The sequence below is a fragment of the Podarcis cretensis genome, assembly GCF_951804945.1.
Source record: "Podarcis cretensis genome assembly, chromosome: 6".
In the NCBI taxonomy this organism is placed as follows: Eukaryota; Metazoa; Chordata; class Lepidosauria; order Squamata; family Lacertidae; genus Podarcis; species Podarcis cretensis.
Window position 1 is genome coordinate 63,492,645 of NC_137175.1, and position 25,209 is coordinate 63,517,853.

The window sequence follows — 25,209 nt, forward strand, 5'->3', positions numbered from 1 at the left end:
TGCCCCGCCCCGCCCCGCCGTTGCTTTTTTAATACTTGCTGCGTTTGGAGAGCCTCCCCGCTTCTGTAATCTGATCCCAGCAGAAGTTGTAGAACTGTAGTTTCAAGGTCTGGATGAAAGCCTGCTTCTGATTGGAGGGAGGACAAAAGAGCAAACAAAGGCTTGTCCTGATTGGTTGGACGAGGGAAAACTAATGAACCAAGCCGAGGGAAGGCACGCTGCTGTTGCTAGGTTACACTCCATACAGAGAGTATGGCCTAGTTCTTGCTCTGCCTTTGTAGTTTCCCCTTCCTATGGGTGCTATCTATGCCAGTAGCTGACCTTATATTTAAGAATAAGAAATGGATCAGGGTTGACTTCTTTGCTCTGCCGTCTGTCTGTCTTAAAATAAATAAATAAATAAATTGCCGCTTAAAAGCTCTTCTATATCAGGATTGCTTTGCCAGGGTAACTTTGTGTTGGCAGAGCGCAGCTCAATTCAATTCAACAGTTTGAAAAGGCAAAATGTTCTAACCTTTTATTTTTGTGGTCTTTAGGACAGATTCTGTGGGAGAACATGAGTACTATGAATATGCACTCGAGAGCTTACTTGTTGCTGGAAAGAGAGTTTATAGAACATGAAGAAGCCAAGATCTTTGTGAGTACAGCTGGATTCCCAACCCCCAACCCCTACAACTTTGTTTACAGTGGTCAAGATCAAGACTGAAGTATAACACTGTATCCATCATCATCATAACCCTCCTCATCGTTAATAAGGGATGTACTGTAATGTCTCCTCTCTACTGTTCCATAAATCAAGAGAATTATTATTATTATTATTATTATTATTATTATTATTATTATTTTAATGTTACACATGGTAAGTGATGTTTAAGAGCCTAACTGGATGAAGTGGGCTAGAAATATTCTAAATAATAAACACAGAGAGAGGGCAGTTTATTATGATTCTTTTTTTAAATGAGTTGTGCATTGATTTTGTAAGCAAATGATGAAAAATGTTTCTGACTTGGATCCTAACTGATCCTCTGCATATAGAGAGGATTCTTCCATTTGTAGAGGTCAGAAGGATCTAGCAGACGCTCCCACTCATGACACCTTTTTTGCCAATTTCTCCTTCCTATACTGCCACATATGGTGGTTCAAAGAGTCCCCCAATTTCCTAGAACAGTTTTTTGAGGGACAAAGGGGCTCCAGGGAGAAGAAATAAGGTCAATGAAAGTCATCTCCCCATTTCTGCTGGCTCACAGGGTGCTCCTACCTGCAGAACTTGAGCTTCTGACCCTTTCCCCACTTTTCTCTGAAAAAGACCTAACTTTATTCCTCATACTTCTTGTAATGCTGGGAATTAGTTTACTAGCGTCTCAAAGCTTCTCTGCTAAAGTGCTTAGGGTGGTGCATAACAGACCAGCCCTCCCTTCTCCATTTCCTAAGAATAAGGTTGCCATCTTAAAAAACTTCATGACAGGCAGAAACCTTACCGGTACAGCCTTTTGCAGCACAGCAGTGGGATGGCAAGGGACGTTTTGCCTGTTGATCCTCTGCACCGTGGTCACTCAGCAGTTAAAAACACAGGAGAGCTAACCTGTGCCAACCCCAAGTGAAAAAGTCGTAGAGTGACCCTGCTGCCATGTAGGAGTTTTCCAGCAATGCCAGATCAGTAGCAGCCACCTACCCTTCATTTGTGTGGGGACAACTTCTAATACAGGGACAACTAATCTTTATCAGCTCAAGGGCTGCATTTCCAGGGGGTCCATGTCAGTGGTAAGAGGAGACAGAGGCAAAAGTGTACAGAATACGCCTCTCCCTCCCTCCCCACATCTCTCTCCTCCAGGCAAGCAAGAGGCATTATTGCAGTGTAGTGTGGTGGTTAGTGTGTTGGGCTTGACTGGGGAGCCCCGTGTTCAAATTCCCCCTCAGGCATAAGGTTCCTTGAGCCAGTCTCTCTCAGCTTGGCCTACTTCACAAGGGTGTTATAAAGAAAAAAATGGGTAAGGGGACAACTGTGTGTGTACCACTTTGAGCTCCTTCTAGGAGGCAAAATGGAATATAAATGCAATAAAATAATAATCATTTTTAAAAATCCAACCAGAGAAAAACACTTGAAGGTCACAGAGCTGGACCATTGTGGGGTGATGTCAAGGAAGGGGACATGACTGGCTGAAAGTCCCAAGAGCCAAATTGAGGGTCCTCAAGGGCCACATTCAGTCCCTGGGCCTGAGGTTCTGCAATATTTTCTATATGATATCTCTCTCAAGAGACAATGGAGTGCACCTCTGGGGGTGAAGTCAAACCATTGCATTAGCAGCTCCGAAGTGACTTCCCCGGGGTGCAAACCTGGGCTGCTTGTATGGAGGTACTCAGCTGCCCAGATGATAAGACCTCCTCTTGGCCTCACTCACTGATGTGGTCCAAAGGAAAGCAGATCAATACATTTGGCACCAGCTTGGCTGCAGGAGTCACCAGAAGGAGGCATACAAGGCGTCATCCAACCGCCTTAGGGACTCCACTCTGGATTTGTGTAGGGTTTATTATTTAGCCTTTTCTTTTCTCAAAGATATCCCATAAGGCAGCATAAGGCAGCAGAGGCTTAGGATCAGAGTTTTCCTTCTCCTAGATGGGCTACCTTTCCAGGTTGATGAACCCCATCTCCCCCCAATAGTAGCCAAGCAATTATTATTTCCTTAGTTCAAGGTAACGGTATATGCTATACTACTTCTCAATGTAGGGATGGGTTTTTATTATATATCCCTTTGAGTTTTTTTCTGGGGGGGAGGGGGGAGTAAGAATGTTGTATTGAGAAGATAATTTACATACCTGTCCTTAAAGTAATAAATTTAGAATAAGGAATGGACTGTGGAACAATCTGGAGTTAAGATGAACACAGAGGAATGAACCAAATACAGTATGTGAGTTGTGTTGATGAGTTGTTTTGCTTGAGTAGGAATGAAGGGAAATGGTGGGAGAATGCATAGTGTGAAATATTATTTTATCTAAAACATCTGTTCATAGAAAGAATGGATCTTGCAAAGAATGTGGATTCCATCCTTTCCTTATTAGGAGGCAAATAAAGATGTACATGATAGGAAACTTTTAAAATATTATAAACACCCCTTGCCTACAGGGGCGCATGCCCTATCAACTCAAATGGATCTATAAATAATAACTAATTTCACAAGTGATTTAGGTGAATTTATGTGTGCATAAAACAAGGTATGTTGATAGATAAAAACTGCAATAAAACAACTTACAGACATACTTTGAATGAAAATGTACACATTAACATGATTCAGATCCACCAGGAAACCATGTTTCTCTCTCTCTCTCTCTCTCTCTCTCTCTCTCTCTCTCTCTCTCACTCACTCACACACACACACACACACACACAATATATATATATCCAGGTAATGTACAGCCATATAATAATTAATAGCAATACAAAACAATTATTAAAGTGACCATTACATAGGCTAACAGCATTCTGTCTGTGAATGGAGCCTGTCCAAATGCTGGATTTGCGCACCCCCACCCCAATCTTCTCTTCCTCTTTCATGTGATGGGGAAGGAGATGGGAAGCTTCTGCTTCTAATTTTAGACTAACTGCATCTGAACCCAAGGAACTGGGTTAGTGAGAATAAGCCAGAATTAAACTGTGGTTTCAGATCCTAGTTTGTTGTCACTAGTCATAATCTGATCAAACCACAGTTCACCAAGTTCAAACATCACAGGGAACTGTGGTTATTTTAAAATCAGAAGCTTATGATCTCCTCTAGCCCATGAAAGGAGAAGTAAAGTGATCGTCCCATCAAGTCTGAATTGGGCTGCTTTTCTTTTCTTTTCTCAGGGCATTACTGTTGCTCCTGTGGGAGACAGCTTGATGGAATGGGTAGCTGAAATTGAAGGCCTGAAGGATACCTTATGGGAAGGTAGCCATACTGTTTCCTATAAATGTTGTGTCGCACTGTGATATTGCACTGCCAAAACAATTACGAATGTAATGTTTTTAATGTACCGTTACTACGGCTTGCCAAATATATAACCCTTTACATATAAATGCTTTGCAGTCTCTATTGTGTTCTCTCTTCAATAACCTTGCAGTATATTGAGGGATTATATTATATTGCCCAGTCAGTCTGGAAGTGGAACTTAAATCAGTGACTTCCAGATCTCAGTCCAATATCTTAATAGTAGCATTTCAAGAATAATTTTACTCCTTTCACTCTTTACAATCCAATAAAATATTTATTCCTGTTGTAAATATTTGTCTGATTTTAACACCAATGAACAGTTCAAACTGGGTTGTGAATACAGTGTATAGCTTTATTATGTCATATAGTGCTTCTCAACACAGATTTGAAGCATATATGAGTGTCATTAGGTGTGTAGACAGTCCTTAACTACATGAACAGTGCCAGTGGATTCACTACAGTTAGGTAACATAGGAATATAGGAAGCTGCCTTAGATTCAGTTGGACCATTGGTCCTATGTAGCTCAGTATTATCTGCGTTGACTGCTAGTAGCTCTCCAGGTTTCAGACAAGGGACACTCCCAGCACTACCCAGAGACTTTCCCATTACGTGGAATGAAGTCCACACGCTCGGTGCAAGTATATATGTGAAAATAACTGCTCCTGTGCTTTCTTATATTGCATCGTGAGTTCAATCTTTGAAATAATAGGTCACCTCCCTGAAATGTTTTGTGATGTAGAAAAAGATTGAAAGAAGAAAAAAAACAAGATTTCAGTAACCTTTTGAAATGACTGCACATGTATTGCAAATTTTCAAAAGCAGATGTTTTGGAACTATGAAATATCACAGCATAGGCATTAATATGTCTATATCTTTATGTAATGAATGGAATAGCATATAAACTTTAAACACAATGAATTCAAGCTCATTGCTCTATTACAGTGGTGCCTCGCAAGACGAAATTAATCCGTTCCGTGAGGCTTTTCGTATAGCGGTTTTTTCGTCTTGCGAAGCAAGCCCATTGACAGCTTAGCGGATTAGCGCTATTAGCGGTTTAGCGGCTTTTAGCGGATCAGCTGATAAGCAGCTTATCAGCGGATCAGCTGATAAGCTTAGGAAAAGGGAGGGGAAAGGGAAAAAACCCCACAGGAACTCGCAAGACATTTTCGTCTTGTGAAGCAAGCCCATAGGGAAATTCGTTTTGCGAAGCGCCTCCAAAACGGAAAACCCTTTCGTCTAGCGGGTTTTCCGTCTTGCGAGGCGTTCGTCTTGCGGGGCACCACTGTATTTCCTAATTCAGAGGTGGCCATCCATACAGCTACCATCCCCAACCTGATGCGGTCTAGTTGTTTGGGTCTGCAGCTGCCATAGTCTTTCACCATTGGCCATGCTGGTTGTGGCAGAAGAGAGTGGCACATCTGATAGGCACCAGGTTAGAGAAGGCTATCTTAGAGGTATAAATGTGACACTGTATGCATTTCTCTAAATCCCCTGATGCACCTTAAGCTCCTTCTGCCCGTTCTCTTTCTGTTCCTGTCATCTGCTTTCCTCTCACACATTTGAAGTCCTGTACACCACAGCAGGAGAGGGAAGGAGTGGGCAACAAGACCAGGAAGAGAGTGGGTGGGAGGAGCTGCAGCTGCCTTATCTCCCATTGCTGCATTAGATTAAAAGGTTTGCATCCGGTGTCTGCATTGCAAAGTAGCAACTCTAGCTAAAAATATTTCTAAAAGTATGCCAATATAAGGCTACAGCCTGTGCATGCTTACATGCAAGTTAGGCATATTGATGACAGCAAGACTTATTTCCAAGTAAATGCATGCAATTTGGGGCTACACGTGCATTTAGATGTTCTGATTTATTTATTTTTTGTACTAGGAGCTGAACTCCAACTATCATTAAGGTACACTGAAGAGTACAACAGAGTCCCTCCAAGCATCACTTTCAACACTATTCCGTTCCATCCCAATGGTAAGGATGGCACTGATGGTGGTGTCCTTCCCATGGTGATTGCTTAGCAGCAGAGGTTAGGTGTCCTTGACCCAGTCATGCTCCTAGATTTCAGAGTGGTTCTACTTCAAAGTGCTTTTTAGCAGCTACACATAATTCAAATGCTAAAGCCTTTCCTTAAGGATAGGAATCTATTCACTTGCTACATTTCTCTCAGGTCCTTAGAGCTGCATTTTAGCTTCAAACAACCCTATAAAGTGGGCTTGCCAAAACCAACCAAAGCTAGCTGTAGTCATTTCACCAGTTATAGCTTTCTAATAATTATCTATTTGATAGTTAAGCTTCTAGTGTAGAAAAGTGTTGTGAATATGTACACTAACCAGATGAGGCAGAAACATTGTTGGTTTGTGGACAGTCTGATACGGATAGAGGTGTACAGGTTGATTCAGATGCAGTTACAGCCCTGCTGAAGACTCAGTTTCACAGCTTGGGAGTCGCCATTGATCCTGCAAACTGGCAGTGATGACTAGGATTGTCCTTTATGAGCTTCAGCTGGTACTACAGTTCTGCCCTTTCCTCCAAATCAGACCTGGCCACTATAATTCATGATCTAGTACCCAGTAGACTTGATTGCTGCTTCTATAGTGCACTCTAAATTGTGCTGCTCTTTAAAGGCATCTAGAAATTTCAACTAGTACAAAAAGACACTGCTAGGTCTGTGGTTGTTGCCTGTTTGTTGTCAAGCTCAACTGGAGGTAATGGGACACATTTTTAAAGCACTAAATGGCTTTGGGACCTTGATGCATTAAGTATAGCTTTCTTCCATATAGACTCTTTCGTGTACTTTTAAAGTATCTGAGGTCCTGCTCCATTCCCACCCCAACAAGCTGAAGTTTGCTTACTATGTAGGAGAAGATCCTTTTTTAGTAGTAGAGCAGATTCCATAGAACTGGATCCCCAGGCCAGTATTACTGCCTCCCTTTAGACCCACAGGTCAGCGTATGTCTTTTTAAGGAGGCCATAGGTGCAGTGACTCTGTTGTCTTTCTTCTTTTTGTATAGATTACTTCTGCTGATACATTTGCAACCACTTTCAATTTTTATTTTATTTCTGGTGTTGTGTACTTTTTGCCTTTATTATGTTGTTTGTTCATTGCTATGACAATTTTGTTAGTCGCTTTGAATCATTTAATAGAAAGCTAGATACAAATTTTAAATGAAAAATAACTCAGTTAGATCTTTAGACACCTTTCTTTCATTGTCTAGCTGTAGGGAATAAAACTTATCATAACCTATCTAGCATAATTCTGATATAAAGTTTCAACTGTCTTATTGGCATGTAAGTGTATGAACCTCCATTTTGAACATTAATGATTTGTCTTCCATGCAAGTGGACCCAAAGACTGGAAGACCTTGTCTGGATTTTCTAGATGATCCTACCAAATGGGACACCAAACTTACAATGACTGGTATCCTACTTTGTATCCAGGTAAAGAACTGTGCAAAAAATAATTTATCTTACTTTTCTTTTGTTATCAGGATAATTGGGGTCTGATGCCAGGATTCAAATAGCTTACTTAGGTTCATGTAATAGGTTTCCATGAGTCCAGTGAAGTCCTTGCCACCACTCACCATTTGAAAATGTGTTCACTCTCCCTCCCATAGCACAAACTGTTTATGAAGCTTCCCTCAGTTTTACAAGTTTCAGAATCAGCTTGCTGGTTAGTAGGAGAGAGGGCCTATAAGAAGAAAAGTATAGAACACATGCACCAGCTTCAAAGAATTGTTTTCTCAGTTTTTTGGATTCCAGTCACAGTATTGATTTCAAACCTAAATTGTATTTGTACGAAGCAGGAACCGTTATTCATATATTTGTTTCATTGAACGCCATAGCAGTTTGCTATTGATTTTCATAGTCAAAACATGAAACCCAAAAAGAAAGGAAATCTGTTTCAATCAAGAAGTAGTTGTTGCTTTGGATGTAATATATCAGCAGTTTTGTACAAACTCATTTCTTTGGCCCCATTTTCCAATTAAGCTATGAAATGTGAAACTCAATTCACATTTTCATTTTGTTCATCTTTTGTTAATTCACCTCATTTTGCTCATGTGCTTCACTTACTCCTTATTATCCTTGTCTGAAACAGCTTGGACAAAACTGTTGTGAGAAGCAATAAAATAAAAGCAGAAAAAGGCCACCTTTTAAAAGCTGTAGCAGTAACAACAGTTCTTAATTTGGATAAGAATTTAATTTGTATGTGAATTACCGGTATGTTTCAGACAGAACTTCAGACAGTTCTAATGGTGAACATGAATAGCCCAGCAGCAGCTTTTACCAGTTCTATCTTTCATATGTTAAGGCTCTTTCTGTCACTCTTTCACAAGCAAACCAGTGTGGGCAAAGTAATCAACATGGCTAACTTTCCATCATGAATTTTTGAGTGTTCTGGGACAAAATGTGCCTACATTTCTTTGGTGCTGTGCAAAGACACCCAGCTGAATCTTGTTGGGGAACCCTGAGAAAAAGCTTTGAGTGAATTCCTATCTTCTGTGTGCAGAGTATTAGGCTGCACACTCCCCATACATTTAAAGCACACACACACACCAAAAAAAGAATCATGGGAACTGTAGTGCACCCCTCACAAAGCTGCCCTTAACAAACTACAGTTACCAGGAGTCCATCTGGGGCTGGATGTGCTTTAAAAGTATGGTGTATGTGCAGCCTAACGCTCTGCACACGCAAATTATTCACCCATAGATTTTTCTCGTGGTGGGACTGGCAGCAATCACTGCTGTAAGGAAGTTGAGGCTGCGAAGTCGCTTCCCTGTTAACTGGTTTAGCCATAGAGAGATCTGGCTCACTCCACTGCCCCCCCCCCAATTACCCCACTTCTGCCACTCAGCCATGGCAGTCAGGAGTGGCATGGTTGAGGCAAACAGAGCAGAACAGTGGGAGGTGTAGGCTGACCATACTGTTTTCCTTGTCCATACATACATAGAGCAGGATTTGCCAAAGAAGCAAATGTTTGTATCCTTCTTTACAGTCATGAAATGCTTTTACTTTCTCTGAATTCTGGTGATTCACAAAGCTTTATAAACTGGTACGCACATGTATCTTCCTGCAGGTTTTGCTCTCTATTCCAGTTCTGAAAAATCCAGTGAACTTGGAGGCAGCTAATTTGCTGAAGAACAATTATCCCCTGTATAGGAAAAAAGTTATACAGTGTGTCAAAACTAGCCAGCACCTAGAAGGTAATAAACCTCCATGCTTTATGCTTTTAGTCATAAATATATTCTTTGAGCACCATGGGGAGTTTTAGAAGAACCCGTTTAAATGGCTTTCTTAAAAAACCACTATTTTACACAAGGCAATAAATTTTAATTAGTGTGATTGGCAATGTAACTTGAGTATGGGTTCTCTAGGCAGATCTATGATCTCACAAAGCATATTTGCCAGGCAGTGTTCAGAGGTTGTGCAGAGGTCATGAGCTGGGAAATGAAGCAAGGGCAACACTGGAATAGGAGAAAGTTAGAGTTGTTAGCCAGTGATTTCTTTAGATGCCACATTTACCCTACAGCATCACCCACAATGAAAAGTAACCACATAGCAATGCCACTATTTTACTACTACTTTACATTAAGGTTTGAGCCCAAGTAAATATTGACATTGGAACTGAGATGTATCCTGCACCTTCCCTGTATTCTGATCTCACCTGAGCAGATCAAAGGTGTAATATAATTCAGACATGTTAAAATATGTGTAACAATAGGCCACATTCACTGGACCTCCAAGAGCAGCCTTTCTCAACCTTGGGTCCCCAGATGTTGTTGGACTACAACCAGGACTTTTTTTCAGTGGGAACTCACTGGAACTCAGTTCTGTCACCTCTCTTGTGGGTTCCAGCACCTCCAGTCATTCTAAGAGAACGAGGGAGGCCTTCATGGTGAGTTCTGGCACCTCTTTTTTTAGAAAAATAGCACTGACTACAACTCGCGTCATTTCGTTTCAGCATGGCCAGTGGTCAAGGATGATGGGAATTGCAATTAAAGAACATAGGGGGACCCAAGATTAAAAAAGGCTGAGCACAAGGGTGGTTTGGTCTTCATATGGCAAGACCCTATATGAGCATTCTTTCCTTGAGGTTGTGTTTGACTGGAGGATGCAGTTCTCAGCTAGGGTAGTTGTAGCATTATCACTATACAACAGGCCTCCTGAGTCAAGACATCATTTTAATTCTGCACCTGTGATGTGAATGGGTTTGTTCAGACAAGTTAGAATCCGTTGAGGTCTTCATTGACCCGATACAATTTCCTATGGGTTGGCACTAAGTATGGGGTAGCCTCAAAAGCCAGGCAGGATCAAATGAGTCACTTGTTGCACATGGTATGTAGACAATTTGCCACTGCACTTTGAATGGTCATGGCAGTACTTCTTCAAGCTGCAGTGACTGTGCAAACTGCAGCAGTTGCATGTCCACCTCACACTTGCAAACACCAATTCACAGAACCATTGCATCCATGTAGTTTTGGCCAGGTTTTGAGACCACTGACATTCCTGTGCGCTGGGTTCAACTGCATCTGAACTATGTATTAGTGTGCCCTTTGGGGGCATGATAGGATTGTAAGTGCCCAGAACATTAAGGATAAGCAAATCACATATTTTTAAAAGTTGCTCTTTTTATAGCTATCAGTTTGGAAAGATCTCTCAGCACATTCAGGCATCCCCAGGAAGATGAAGAATATGGCCAAGAAAGGTAATAAATTATGATTAAGAGGCTGTAAATGGGCCACAAAAAGCTTCCAATTTTATAACTATCCAAATTAGGATAACTGTATAAATTAACTCATTTTGTATATTTCTGGTTGGTTGGTTAATTAGAAAACTTGTAAACCACCCTTCAGGGGAAAAAATCAGGATAACAATAAAATGATAGAAACAATAAAGATATAAAACCTCTATAAGTTGAAACAGTGGAAGAAGCATTAGAGCAAAACCATAAATATTTAGCAGGATGGATAAAACATTAATAATAATAATAATAACTGTTTATTATGCCTGAGTTTGTGTGTAACAGCTAAACCATGATTTAGTGTTACACACACGAGCCTCTGCAAGCCCAAGTGAAGCCATAGGCTGCAATGTTCCCCACTCCCTTCGTCCCATGTGACTGGGAGAAGGATTGAACTGTGATTCAGTATCACATTCCACAATTCATTGCTTGTCACTACATATTGTTACAAAAGTAACTGAAAACACAAGGGGGTCTGTAGGAAAGGTGAGCTTTCGGATACTTTGGACCTGTTATTTAGAGCTTTAAACACTAGTGTGAGCACATTAAATTAAGCTTAGAAATGAACCGGCAGCCAATGCAGCTGTTTTAGAGGAAGGTTTATACGAATTCTAAAGGCAACCCTATCCAGTAACCTGGTCACTGCATTTTGAACCAGTTGACGTTTCTGATTTGTCTTCAAGGGCAGCCCTACATAGAACACATTGCAATAATCCAGCTTTAATGATTACTGGATTTGGAATTTGGATTTGGAATACTGTGTCCAAGTCATCTCTGTCCTGGGGGGCCATTGCCAATAACCAAATGTATCTAGAAACAGCCGAGCCACTGAGGCCAGCTGGGCCTCAGGTGACAGTATTGGTTCCAGGAGTACCCTCAAGCTACAAACATGCCCCTTCTTGAACTCCATCCATTCCCACCAGAATTTGTGTGGTAGAAAAATATTGGGACAGTTTTATGGGGCAGGAGAGCAAAAAGCTTTAGAGTTGAGGGTACTAGGAAAGTATAGAGGTGTCAGCCTTGTTGTTAGTGGCTGAAGAAGGTTCAGAGTTGAACAGTTTCTCACAACTTTAAATAAAGAGGGAAGTATAAAGTCTTTGGAGAGCAGCTGCTAACATCTTAACAGGACAGCAGAAACAAAAGTGGAGGAAAGAGCAGGGCAGGAACATCAAATATACCAAGAATAATGATGTTCTTTGTGCTCAATATTCTTGTCATTTTATAAGATAGTACGTTGCTGGTCTCCTTCCTCTTGAATTCTTTGAAGCCTGCTGAAATATCTGTGGTAGTAACACGCCCAGAGGGTTTTTTGGAGCTCCTATACATGGCTCCCTCTGTTTGGCTTATTTATAAAATTATGCTGCTGCTTTTATTTTTAATTATTCAATAATTTGATTTGGTGATAGGCCTATTTTATTGAAGTGTGTCCAACAGTGAATAAGACACTGAACGCCCTAGGCATTAAGCTATACAAAGGCTGCATACAACTCTGCCTGCTTTCTCATAGTGTCCCCCTGCCAGAGAGAGAGAGACCATCATTTTTTCTTCATTTGCACCAGACAGAAAGTCAGGAAAAAGCCCGCTGCCTAGCTCTCACCTGTTTGTTTGTTTGTTTGTTTGTTTGTTTGTTTGTCTGTTTGTTTGTTTGAATGAATGACATGATTATACTTTTCTTTAAACACAGCACAGCACAGCACAGCATAGCTTGCTTCTGAATTTCTGAGAAGCCATAACCTGCCCTGTGTTATAGCCAAGTGTGTTGGTGTGTTTCTGACGACTTGTATCAGAGGAAGAGGGAAAAGCTTTCAGTTGGAATTTCAGTGCAGCTCTGGGGGTCTTTAAATGCAATCATTAGGGGTGAAAATGTAAAGTTTCAGTATCTTTATAAACTCCCCCTCCCACACTAATTTTTGGCATCATCACCACTACAACAACTCACAGAGAAAGCACAGGCAATCTCACAGCCATTGCACCCAGAATGTTTCATTCTGTGGAATAAACTTCTTGGTCCTTAATTCAGCAAAGTGGGGGGTGGGGGGAAATCTAGGTAGGCCTGTGGGATGCTAACTTGCCCCTCCCATGCTCATTTCTGAGGTGATTGCCTCAGTTTGCCTAACGGTAAGGCTGGCCCTGATCTTGTGGCACCATCTACTTCATGTGGGCTGTCCATCACTTTACAGAAACTGGACTGCCATCTCTCAGGGAAGCTTCGGTTGTATGCTGCATTACAGATTCTCCATTACGGATCCTGCATTGAGCAAGTGGCTGGACTAAATTGCCTCCAAGGTCCTTTCCAACACTGGTTCTGTTCTATGACTCAAAATACATCCTTTCCATTGTTTCTGATTTAAGATGAATTCAGTATTTATTGTGTTAGATTTTTTTTAAAAAACAAAGACCAGATCACAGATGGAAGTTAACTGCTTTTCTTTTTTTATGTGATCTCTTTCTACAAACAGGATCATGTTGAGAAGCAGGAATATGAATCAGATTTTCCATAGATATTGCCATCCTGCAAAATTTTAAAAATGCTACCACTTTTTTTTAAAAAAAAAAAAGTCTGGATTGCTAGCAGCCTGATTCACACGGAGGTTTGTGAGTTGTGTAGAGAGGAAAAAAATTGAGGAAAAAATGGTTGGTTCATATGTGAACTTACTTTGCTAAACACATCCCTAATATGAATTTTTAAGGCTTATTTCTCTTGATGTTGTCCTAAGCAAGTTATAAGGTCATTTTTCTTAGTTTTGGGGCAGGAGATTCATACAAAGGGATTTGGGAAATAACCAATCCAGCTCACTCAAACTGGGTGCAAATATGTAGGCTTGTGTTTCCTTAAAGTCATACTGTTTGTCTTTGTGTGGAAAGTGAGTGGTAAGAAATGTGGTCCTTCCAAGCCTCCTTTCTTTTTCATTTTCTTGCTGATTCTGTTGCTTTGTAGAACATTCTGCCAGAAAACTTGTGTCAGATAGCTAATTGCATAATCCTCTCTGAAAACTCATCCTTCTCCCAAATGTATGTTTTCAGATATGTTACATCCATATCGTATGAAGAATATTACTGGACATGGTATAAATTGGCCACATCAAAAGCTGCAGAAGAGTTTAAAAGCCCAGGTAAGCTGATGCTTTTGGTTTAGCAAAAACTAAAGATAGCAAGCCTGATTCTGATCTTGTGCTAGATTTGAGTAAGTGCAAGGGCTCATTCTCATGACCTCCCAGTACGGCAGCTGCAGTTTTAAGTCAGGCCGCACAAACTTTCAGGAGCTATTCCATACACTAAGGAAATTTTTGAATGAAAGCTGGCTCATGACTTTGTGAGATTTTGGTTAGTCCTATTAAAGGTATTATAATACTGTAGCTTCTGGAGCAGTTGCTTTTTTTATTATGGACAAACGTAGCTACCTTCTTTTTAAAGTTGCATGTATGTGCCAGTACCACATGATTGATATTTTTCACCCACCGTGTGCTCTTGAAATGCTCAAGTGATATGTAGGAGCAAGACTGGTGCACTACATTGTGTCACCTGAGGCAGACAGTGGCCATCATCCTGCCCCCCCCCCCGCATTTCCTCTACCTCTGCTGTCAGTTCCCCTCCTCCTTTCCCTTCTGCTGCTGCCACTGTTACCCCTTCCTTGCTTCAACTAGTTACATTAAACTTAAGTTCAGGAGTGCCAGCTTGGCCCCGCGACCATGGATGCCCGGGGCTGTGGATGCCATGCAGTGTGCATGGTCCTGGCACTGGAATTTGTGGGTGCCCAGTCCCTTCATAGGGAATTTTGTGGGTGCTTGGACACCCAGGGCCCCAGGGAGTTGGCACCTACGCTTAAGTTTAAACAGAATTTCTAGCTGTTGCTGCCAATCAATGGCAGCACAGGCATTCTCCCAGTCACCTTTTTCAAAATGCCTTTGCTCTTCCTCAGAGCATGGCAGGGGGAAGAGGGGGTTGTACCGAAGCTTTTTGCTGCTCTGATGCAGCAGCAGCAGGGCTGGTGGGTGGGCTGGTAGATAGGGGACCAGTTTGCCATTCCCCCAAACAGAATTTTTGAAAACAAAAAACGTGTACACAGAACAATTCTAATAATAAGTTAGAATTTAAAATAGCAGCAGTAATACAGCAAGGCATAGAAGTCACCAGTGTCTATGAAAATTGGTTAAACCCTGTCTCCTGAATAATAAAAGGTTGGTGGCTCAGTTATTCTACAAGTGGGACACAAACACTGAGAAGGTCGTTTTCCTGGTTGCTGTCTTCCTAATGTCATCTGGCAGAAACACCCATAGAAGAAACCATGAAACATGTCTTAACTTCACTTTTGTATATAGGATTTTATTTAGGGTTCATGTTGCTCGTTGAAGTTTTCCTTTAGCATTCCTTCAGCTTTCATACTATGCTGAAAGACATAGTATGTTTAAGGATCAGGCTTGTCGTTCAGACCCTTATTGTTTCCACTAAACATAACTGTTCTCCTGTTGAAACTGTTGGCAATTATCTTTCTAGTGTTTGAAGACCCAAACTTCATAGGAAACCGCTACGGATGGAGGGCAGAAAATGTGGACAAAGGACAATGGGATAGTCTTACGTAGGTATCTTATGAAAATACAAATTGTGCACATCTAGAAGCAGCAGCAAAATATGGTGCCAAATTTGGGGTCTTGGTGTTATAGTGATTATATATGCAAAATGTGAGGGTATCCGCAGTAAATCAAAATGTATGCTTTGAATTATGAAGCCACAGGGTCAAGTAATCATGTAGCAATAATAATAATAATACGGTGTAAGGTCTCCATCAGCAATGAGTTCACCTGTCTCTTTTGTGAAAGTTTAACAGCAGAAAGAAAGAAAGAAACAAACAAACAAACAAACTTCTGGGGTGTTTGAAGCAGGGGTTCCCAAAAGTTCATAATGCTGTTGTTCAGAATGCAAATTTGTCTCGCTTATAATGCTCAGGTGTATTATGAATTCAGCATTGTTTTCTTGAGAGGTCTTCTCTGGGTCAAAATATAAAAGGAGATTATGGATATGCATGAGCTGTAAGTTTTTAACTGCTCTTCAAAATTTCATTTCTATTTTCATCCCAGTCCTAGGTGCTAATTGTTCTAGGGAACTATTGAGTTCTTAAGTTACAGCACATCTCGAGGCAGCTCCTGAGCCTTGGGAGCAAGGGAGCTCAGCAATCCTTGAACTTGTCTGTCCAAATGAGCAAAACCTTGACAGGGTCTCCTTATAATTTCTTTCTGTAAACCCTTTCATTAGTCCATGTCACCCTAGTTAGACTCTTAGGGTAGGGTTCCTTCATGTCAAGCGGCTGCTGAAAACTCACTGAAAATATAGGCACCTTTTGACAATAGTAAAAGCAAAAAGAAAACTGAAATGACATGTTTGACTCAGAATTAGTTTTGGGGACAATTCTCTTTATTGTTTTATCCAATGTGTGTGGTTGCTGCCTCCTAAATAGATTTAAAATCTTCTCTTCTTCTTTGTGTCTGTTTGGGATTGGGAGAAGAGGGTTGAATTTCCAGTATGCCTCTGATACTAGGTACTGGGGATATAATACTCATGTCCTGTTTGTGGTCTATGTGTATCTGGTTAGCCACCGTGAGAACAGAATGCTGAATTACCGTATTTTTTGCTCTATAAGACTCACTTTTTCCCTCCTAAAAAGTAAGGGGAAATGTCTGTGCGTCTTATGGAGCGAATGCAGGCTGCGCAGCTATCTCAGAAGCCAGAAGAGCAAGAGGGATTGCTGCTTTACTGCGCAGCGATCCCTCTTGCTGTTCTGGCTTCTGAGATTTAGAATATTTTTTTTCTTGTTTTCCTCCTCCAAAAACTAGGTGCGTCTTTTGGTCTGGTGCGTCTTATAGAGCGAAAAATACGGTGCATAGGACTTAGGTTTGATTGGGCCCTTCTTATGTTCTTAATTATTTGTGGAAGACTATCAAGTTGCAGGAGGCCCATACCTGTCCCTATGGATCTCCAAATAATCTTGCCTTTATTTGTTTTTGTGACTCAGTTCAGTGTTTCTTTAGTTCACTGGCTCTATAGAAAATGGCTTTTGGTGGCACAGAGGACTAAATGGATAGTATTGTTTTGCTGCCTTCAAACAACTGAGTATCTGAGAAATAAATTGTCAATAACTCTACCTGTCACCCAGCCTGGTCCTCCTTTGTTACACATAACAATTACTGCTTCTTTTCTGTCTCTAATCACTGATCTTAGTGCCTCTGTATCTCCACAAGGAGCATCATCATGGTCAGGAAGCAGCACTCAACCAAGTAAATTTGCAATATTTCACATTTTGTCTCATTAAGGAGAGGAGGAAGGGACAAGGAAGTTGACTGCTAGTGGATTCCTGTGATTTCCCCAATATTGCAACCAGCCCTCCTTTAGCTGCTACTTATTTTCCCCTGTCATTTTCAATACTTGCATATGACAGAATATGTAGAATGGGCTGATCCTGGGGCTGTGTGGGGAGTGCGTCCTCATCATTATAAAGGCCAATCATTCCATTTTATTTGGGACTTGCTCTGGGGACAGAGAAGCATGTGCACCCCTGTCCCTCTGACCCCAGAGCAAATAATCAGTCAGTCTGATTATAATGTCTAAAGGTTATAGAATAGATTATACCCATATGGAAGAATCTATTTTACCTGACTTGCACTATGTATTTAATGTATGTTTTGAAACATGCTGAAGAAGATTGCAACTAATTATTTCATATATATGTTTATATATACAGGGCAGGGAAAGGCACTTCACCAGATAGTTTTGCCCACAAACTCACAGAAACTCTATGAATATCTAATTTGAAGTTCAAATTGAAGGAAAGCAAACTATGGGACTAAATGAGTTTATTTTTCTTTCTGAAGAAACTCGAGGAATATAGGGTTAATTTTTCTTTGACACAACTTCCTTGTTTTATTTCCCTTAACAGAAGTTCTTTGTGTTATGCATTTGATAATTGCTTCATTATGTAGCACCACAGCATCCTACGTGACCCAAGAAAACATTCCAAAAAACTGAGAACGTCCTTTTTGACCCATCTGTCCATTTTTTACTTTTAAAAAAATGCAGCATGAACAGGCTGGAACTGTTTGAGAAAGCAGCATTTGCTGTGAATCAGAGCAGCTTTCTCATGTTAACTTCATAGGAACATGAAAGAAACTTGCTATGAACCCTCCACCCGTTTGAATTTGCCTGAGTGAAATGGCCACCTCCCACTGCCATCTGGCGGTAGGAGACAGACACTTTCCAATCTGGTCTCTTTTATCTGTTGCTTCTTTTGGTTGGCAAAAAGCTGATTCCCCTAACTATTGCGTGTCCAGATGAGGACGGCAGCAATCCAGTTTTGCTTGTAGTGAAAAAGTTGTCTGTGTGGCTGACCCTGTTGTGTCACAGCATAAAGCCATACCTGAAGGCAGAGATTGGCGTCTGAATGGTGTAGCAAGGCATCTTAGAATGTTGTCTTTTGCAGGGAGGTGCCAATTGGGTTCCGCTTCAGGCAGGAAATGCCTTGAGGTGGCATTGGCTGCCTGAGGAGCACTTCAGCATGAGCAGAGATATGTCATAGGCATCTTGAGCTAAGTGCTTAAAAGCAATAATTCAGTACAGGCTTCTAAGTAAGCTCTGCTCAAGGATGAAGCACTCAAGCATGTATTTTGAATGTTTTGCTAGTATATTGACTATATTAATTTTATACAATATTTTGTGTATAATGTATATAAGAAGATTTTAGATTTATATTTTTTTAGGAACATAAGGCACTCCCCTGACAATTAAGATCACATCTTAACATGCAGAAATGGGAATTTCCCCAAATACATATTCGTGGACGTGGCCCTGGATTTGTGCTGTTTCCTCTGTGCAAAACAATAAATAACAACAACAACAACAACAGACTTTTATTGATATCCCACCCTCCCCAGCCAAAGTCGGGCTCAGGGCGGCTAACATCAGATATATAACATTGGTATAAAATCAAACAATAATTAAATTACCTCCTAAAAACAGGTCAAAATCAAATTAAAGTCTAATTAGATGGCTTTCCGCAGGGTTAGAGCTGGGAACAGTAAGTTTGAACATTTGCAGTTTCTCTTTTAACATGTAAATTTGGATAGGAAGAAAAGAGCAGAGTGATAGTCATAATTTCAGCTCCGCTAAATATACCAGTAATTTTATCTCTGTGATTAAAGCTGAATTCATAAAACATTTTAAAACAGCACATAAGTCTGTTTTTATGTAGCATTTGTTCCTACAAACTGTGGTGAGAATGGTCAGCCACCTATTTTGTGGGCACCACTGCAAACTTTGCCTGTAGCAGCTTGAAGGATGTAAATAAACAGTTGTCTGAAGGCCCTCATTTTCTGGAGGCCCTGTGTGCTTTGCCTTGCCATTGGTGGACTTTCCATATCTGTTGGGCAGGATGAGAATACCATTCAGCTCACTAAATAGTTGGAGCCTATAGATTACTGTCTCTCAGTGCAATTACAGTTGCCTTGCGGGGTGGGGGTGGGTTTAAGTTGATAAGCACATGTTAAGTGGTCATCGGATTTCACACACGGATACTTCATAAAGTACTTAGGGCAATGCTTATTACAGAACTAGTCTCTCTGCTGCAGAATGCAAGCTTCTGCTATGTACAGAGTTCTTCTGAATTCTGCAATTAAAATGAGTTGTTTGAAAATAAAAAGCTTCAAAGCAGTCGCTAGCTTCACTTACAAAAACTGCTCTCTTTTTGACATCACAAGTCTCATTTTGCTAGACCTAGTAAGCAACATTATGCACCAAAATGCTTCATAGCCATAGTGATTGATCCTAAATATTTCTTCTTTCTGGGATATCTCCTGCAATGACTGGGTAATATCCCCAGAACACTAGTGTGTTGTCATGTGTTCTGACATTCTGCAGGTGACATTCATGAGCAGCTTTTGCAAGTTTAGAAGGTCCTATGTTAGGCAACTGGACTTTCCGCAAGGAAGTATATCACATATATATGGCAGCTTCTGCCCCATGGTCATAGCAGGAACAAGAAATGCTGAATAAGGTTTTACAAGGAACTGTGGGCTCATTTTTTAATAAGCTCCCATTGAGTACTGTGGGGCAAAGTTAGTTGGCTCCAGTTGGTGACACATTGGGGAACAGGTGGTGATTAGGACATTAAACTAAATTCTTGTTGCAGCGAAGTGAGGCTTAGATTTTGTTTGTTTCCCCTTGATTTATCCATATGCACCAGGCAATGTAGTTTGTAACTATTTGTATAAAACAGCAGTGGCGAATAATAGCGAGAAAGGTACATATGAAGATGAAATGGTTATTTTTTTTAATATTGGGAAGGGTACCTTAAATTCAGTTAACAGATTGAGAGAGAGCACAGGGATTTTACCAGCTTAATGATCATTGAAACACTTTGAGCATGTAATACATTTTTAAGAAACGTCCCCTGCAATTCTTTGTGGAAATCTAAACCATTTATGCCCCCATGTGGCTGAAAGGAGAATTCATTTAACCAAATTAAGTTTACATTTAATTGAAAGTCACTCCCCCCCCCCCCCCCGTTTTGTCAGTGGGAGCAGGAGAATGGATAAATCAAGAGCTTATACAGACTTTTCATTTTTCAGAAGATCAAGGGGCTCTTGGGTTGATTTCCTTCTAGGTTATGCATTGTCAGGAAGTAGAATTTGAGTTATGGTGGCAAGCAAACCACAAATCACACTGGACAAAACAGATTTTCTCCCACCAGAAACCACTGAAGTCAAAATATATGAATTTAGTGTATGTGTGTTAACTTTTGTGATTGTCATAGACATCTGTTTAACAGTGTCACAAGACTCAATCCCCTCTCTATGCCTGAACAATACTTTTACATTAAAAAAAAATAAGGGAGGAACCTGTAAGACTAATACTACTAAAGCGTTTATGTGACCCATTTAAAAGAGTGAAAAATTCAAGGTTAACCCCTCCCCATTGCAGCATTGCTCTGCAAATAATTAAGTTCTTGCTAACTTTTTTAAAAAGTATATTTCCATTGAAAGATCTGTTTGCCCCTCTCTGTAGCATTGGAGAGCATTTAGTAATGTTGTCTAATTTTAAGGAAAGGGTGAACGTGGTTCCAGAATTTGGGGGTGGTATTGTTTTAAATTTGCTTTCATTGTGGCTGTATTGGTACTCTGAGCAATCCACCCATATGGTTGTGTGGGTAGGCAAAAAAATAATGATAACTGAATAATTCATCATATCTGCTTTTTAGGACCAAAGAACACATGTTGTGGGAGATCTGATTGGATTTCAAAGTGTCATTTTCCATGTTTTGTCTAGTTTTTTTAATGTTACCACTCTTCCATATTGTTTGTGATGCGTAAGGGTATAGCTTTTCTAATATTACAGGAGTACTATTTCTTTCCAAGGTTAGGTCTGTTTTAGCTGCGACAGTCAGTAAGGATAGCCAAAATGCCCTTCAGATGTTGTAGGCTGCAACTCCCATTGGTCCTGACTCTTGTTCATACTGGCTGGAGCTGATGTGAGTTGTAGTCCAACTGCAGAGCATCTGGAGGGCACCATGCTGACTACATCTGGTGCATATTTCCCTCTGCCACAGCCAAGGCAGATAACTAGAGTTATTCCACTGGAATATATACAGTGTTCAAGTATTCAACTTTACATCGCATGCTGTCCGTTGCTCAGATTCTGGTGTGAACAACTGCAATTGGTATAGCAAAAAGCATCTTGTTAATAATGTTTATTGCTCTGAAAACAATGGCACAAAATGCAAAGAAGCAATATGAGCAGAGCATTAAAAGTAAATGAATTCTGGGAATTGTGTTTGCTGTTGTGAGTGAGAGCATGTGAGGTGCTGAGGCACACGCATTCTTGTCCGCAGGAGTCCATAAGTGCATGCCTGGGAATGTGGGTTATCCTGCCAATCCTACTTCAAAGGGTCTCTTTCATGCTTAGCAGATAAGAACCTGCTTTGTTATCTTGCTGAAAGTTGGGTAAAGTGCTAAATATCTTGAAGAGCAAAGCCCCAGTCAGGACCTGCCCACACTTTCATGAGGCAAGCTTGAAACAATTGCTGCATTCAGCTGGGGTTGGCAAATGGGTGCCCCCAAGACCTCTGCTTGCTTGCTTGCCTTGTGGGTTTAAGTACAACATATAGGCGCAGTAGCAAAGCAGCAGTGGTGGTACAGGGGCTTTCCCAGTCACCTTGCCCAGAATGCCTTGCTCTGAGAAAAGACCCCTTGGCCCTTCCTCAGAGCAGTGTAGGGAGGAGGTGGAGAGAATGCCAGTGCTTCCACCATTAGCATGGTGGCAGGGAGGGGAGGAAGAGGATAAGTGGGGGGAGAAGGAAGTGGAGTAGGTGGCCATGTCAGGGGCTAGAGGAAGGAGATAAGGAAAAGGTGGCACTAGTGGCAAGGAGGAGGAGGAGTTTGGGCAGAGGTGAGGAGGCTGTGGCCACTCAGGTCAAGCAATGCAATCTCTTGTACCAGCATTGCCCCCAGCTGTTTTGTTTTTATGCATGCTGAAGTATTTTTTTCAGATAAGAATTAACTTTGAACTATTCTGAAGCCCTAACCTGAAAGCCATCTGCTGCAGATAAGATTAACTGAAAATCAATTCGGTTTCTAAGACTTTACTTCTGGTACTGTAGCAAACAAGCCCATGTTTCTGTTCATGGCCCAAGTTACGTTCAACCGTGCTCATTTTCTTTTTGGTTCTTTATCATTTCAGGCATCGATTGTTAATCTCTGAGTTTATCAAAAACCAAAAGAGAGAAAGATTGGTAGAAAGCAAGAAAAGTTATCATCCTCTGCTAAGCCCATCTCCAGGTACTTCTCAGACTCCAAGATTTTTGTTTTTTACTTTCTTTGAAGCGACATGTGTAGGCGGAAGAAATAGCCAACTTTCCCTGAAGTAATTGGGACTGCTGCTTGTGAACTTAGAGCTAAACTGATTTTATAATATACTATATAAAAATATAGCCATCTCTTTTCACTGTTGAAGATCATGTCATTTAGATGAATGAAAAGGTGTATAGGTGTTAAACACTTTGTGAAGAGCATTTGGGGGGGGGGGTCCTATTAGGACTAGGACAAAATCCTCCTATTTTGCACCAAACTACTGCTGCACAAACATGGAGAGTGCCATTCCAATTCCTTTCTGGATTGCACCAGGAACCTCAAATGAAGACCTTCCAGGTGGTGGCTTAATGCTTGGAGGGCTCATAGCCTGGCTTGGAACAGTAAGCCATCACAGAGAAGAATGATCTGCCAGATTGAAGATATTTCCCAAAACTTAATGATCCATCCCTGACAAATGCTTATCAGTCTTCCCTGTAACACCTCCAGAGGATGATTTCACATTCTCCCTAGGCAGTCAGGTCTATGGCCCAGAAATGCAAGACAGAATTCTTTCCATAATATGCGGCTTAAATCATTGTTGCCACGCTGCCTCTTGTCCTTGCATGAGTGGCAAAGGTGAACCTCAATCTTCCCTGTGAGTACATTTTCAACATATGGAAAATGTTATTGTACTCTCCTTTAATCATATCTTCTGTAGCATAAAGATATCTGGTTTCCTCTTTTGTACTATCTGCATGGAGGGCAGATTTCTATAAAATGTGTTAACTTTTTCTGTAAAACCCAACATGTAAACATTTTGAGCATACACTCTACCTGATGGACTTTTGCATAAACAAAACAAATTTTATACCTAAAACAATAAATATTAACCCAAATCAAAGGTCCTACCATCTTAAGCCATATTTCCAGAAACAAATAATTATATGCATATTATTTCTCAAAATGATCATAAAAAGTCACTTCAAAGTAACTACCCTACTCCTAATATACTAAAACACCATTTGAGTTCTTTGAAATATAAGAAAAATTATCTAGCACATATGTTAATATAGCATACCACTTTTTAAAATTTAAAAAAACCACAAATGTTGTGCTCCAATTTACTTACAGTTTTACACACACAAAAAACCATTTATTCTCTTGTTTCCTTTTGCATAATTCCTACTATGAAAGCATCTGGATCCCAGAATACTTCTGGTAGAGAGTCTAAGAACAGGAGCCAGGACGAGGAGCAATGGGAGAAGGAAGCGGAAGATCTAGTAATGTGGTCTGCAAGTCTTGAGCACATGAAATTGGATTAAACTACAATCACTAATGTAATCAAGGTTGAGAGCAATATTGTTGTTTCAGTAGGATCAGCCATTAACCAGACCCTGTACAGTTTAATATGAAGGAGATCATCTGCATATTAACTGTGCAGTTTAATAAGTGGGTGGCATGTTCTCATAGTCAAGGGTCCTCTGCCTGAATCACAGCCCCCAAAGTTCTATATTATGAGGCTGTGAATACTGACAAATTGATGATCAGAGATTGATGGTGGGTCATGTAAGCCTTGGTTGGGGTATTTTTAAGTGTTTCATTATAGATAAAGACTACAAATGAAGTGCGCACACTTTAGCACCAATGTGGTGCTGCTGTTGTGATTTATTTTAATACCTGGGCATATAACTATGTGCAGGATGCTTGATGAAGTGAAGCCAGAGAAAGGGGAGGCAAATGAATGCAGAGATAGAAAGGGGAAGAGCATGGGATTGTTTCAACTGCACGTACTTAAGCTTAGTTAGAATGGAGTATGCTGACTAGGGGGATGTTCCAAAGACTTAAAAGTTTGGAGGAACCTGGAACCTCCGGCTTTGAGTACATTAGTCAGTTTTCATCTTATGCAATCTTTTGCTCCATAGGTGATAAAACATGTAGCACCTGGTCACTTGTGGCAAACTTCCAACAATACCTTCCAGCCCCTGTGACTCCAGCAAAATCCCTATATTTGGTATCAAGTTGTTGGGTTTTACTGACCTGAAGTCAACTTTGGTGTAAAGCAGTCTAAAATCATGCCAGCCATAGGTCCAGCCTTATTATTTTTATAATATCATCCATATAAAAATCAACATATATATTTGTGAGCATAAATGAAGGAGTATTAGCTCATTATATGTGAGAAACATTTTCATCATTGCTCCTATTTTTCTTCAGCAGGTCAAGAACATAACTGAGGAAATCCATGCTTCTTCCACTGTACCCTTGTCAACATATTTCCTTATCTAATAATGACTTACTAGCTATTCCTGACCCTACTAATGGTTAGAAAATATAATTTCTCTTACTATTCCATGTCTCTGTTTCTTGTCCCCATATAACCCATGTGCTCTGAGGCACAGCCCTCTTTCTGCTTTCACCTGAAAATCTGATGCCCGGATAACACATTTGGGTACAGCATTTACCAGCCACACAAGCCCCAGACACAGAATATATATCAACCTTTGCATTTGCCACCCATCAGCCAGCCATGATACCAGACTCTTGGTGTCCTTTCCCACTTCTCTCCCATATGACAGCCAAGGCAACTTTTTCTGTCCTTAAAACCTGAGTCGATGTGCTTTTGCACTTGACTGCTCTTAGCCACTCCCATTCATTTTGATCGGGTTTGTCCAGGTG

The 25,209-nt window shown here is 40.7% G+C and overlaps 1 protein-coding gene across 4 annotated transcripts; it reads left to right on the forward strand.

Moving 5' to 3' along the window:
* Positions 1 to 205: 205 nt before the first annotated feature.
* Positions 206 to 24,880, forward strand: UBE2U (ubiquitin conjugating enzyme E2 U). 4 transcript variants are annotated; one of them, XM_079981943.1, is made up of 12 exons: positions 257 to 447; positions 537 to 637; positions 3,842 to 3,923; positions 5,845 to 5,937; positions 7,307 to 7,404; positions 9,041 to 9,167; positions 10,600 to 10,669; positions 13,730 to 13,818; positions 15,200 to 15,281; positions 22,424 to 22,521; positions 23,728 to 23,870; positions 24,748 to 24,880. In XM_079981943.1, exons 2-11 carry the CDS (start codon positions 557 to 559, stop codon positions 23,853 to 23,855), a joined length of 948 nt encoding a protein of 315 aa, XP_079838069.1. In that variant the 5' UTR covers positions 257 to 447; positions 537 to 556; the 3' UTR covers positions 23,856 to 23,870; positions 24,748 to 24,880. The 4 variants fall into 4 exon arrangements, with proteins under 4 accessions (XP_079838070.1, XP_079838069.1, XP_079838068.1 ...); XM_079981942.1 differs by having other exon boundaries at positions 24,751 to 24,880; XM_079981944.1 differs by lacking the exons at positions 257 to 447; positions 24,748 to 24,880 and adding an exon at positions 206 to 250 and having other exon boundaries at positions 23,728 to 23,874.
* The last annotated feature ends 329 nt before the right edge of the window (positions 24,881 to 25,209 follow it).

Coding starts and splice junctions, on each gene's coding strand:
- UBE2U (XM_079981944.1), top strand. CDS start 557: ATGAGTACTATGAATATGCACTCGAGAGCTTACTTGTTGCTGGAAAGA. Junction 7,405..9,040: donor GTATCCTACTTTGTATCCAG/GTAAAGAACTGT, acceptor ATCTTCCTGCAG/GTTTTGCTCTCTATTCCAGT. Junction 13,819..15,199: donor AGAAGAGTTTAAAAGCCCAG/GTAAGCTGATGC, acceptor TTATCTTTCTAG/TGTTTGAAGACCCAAACTTC.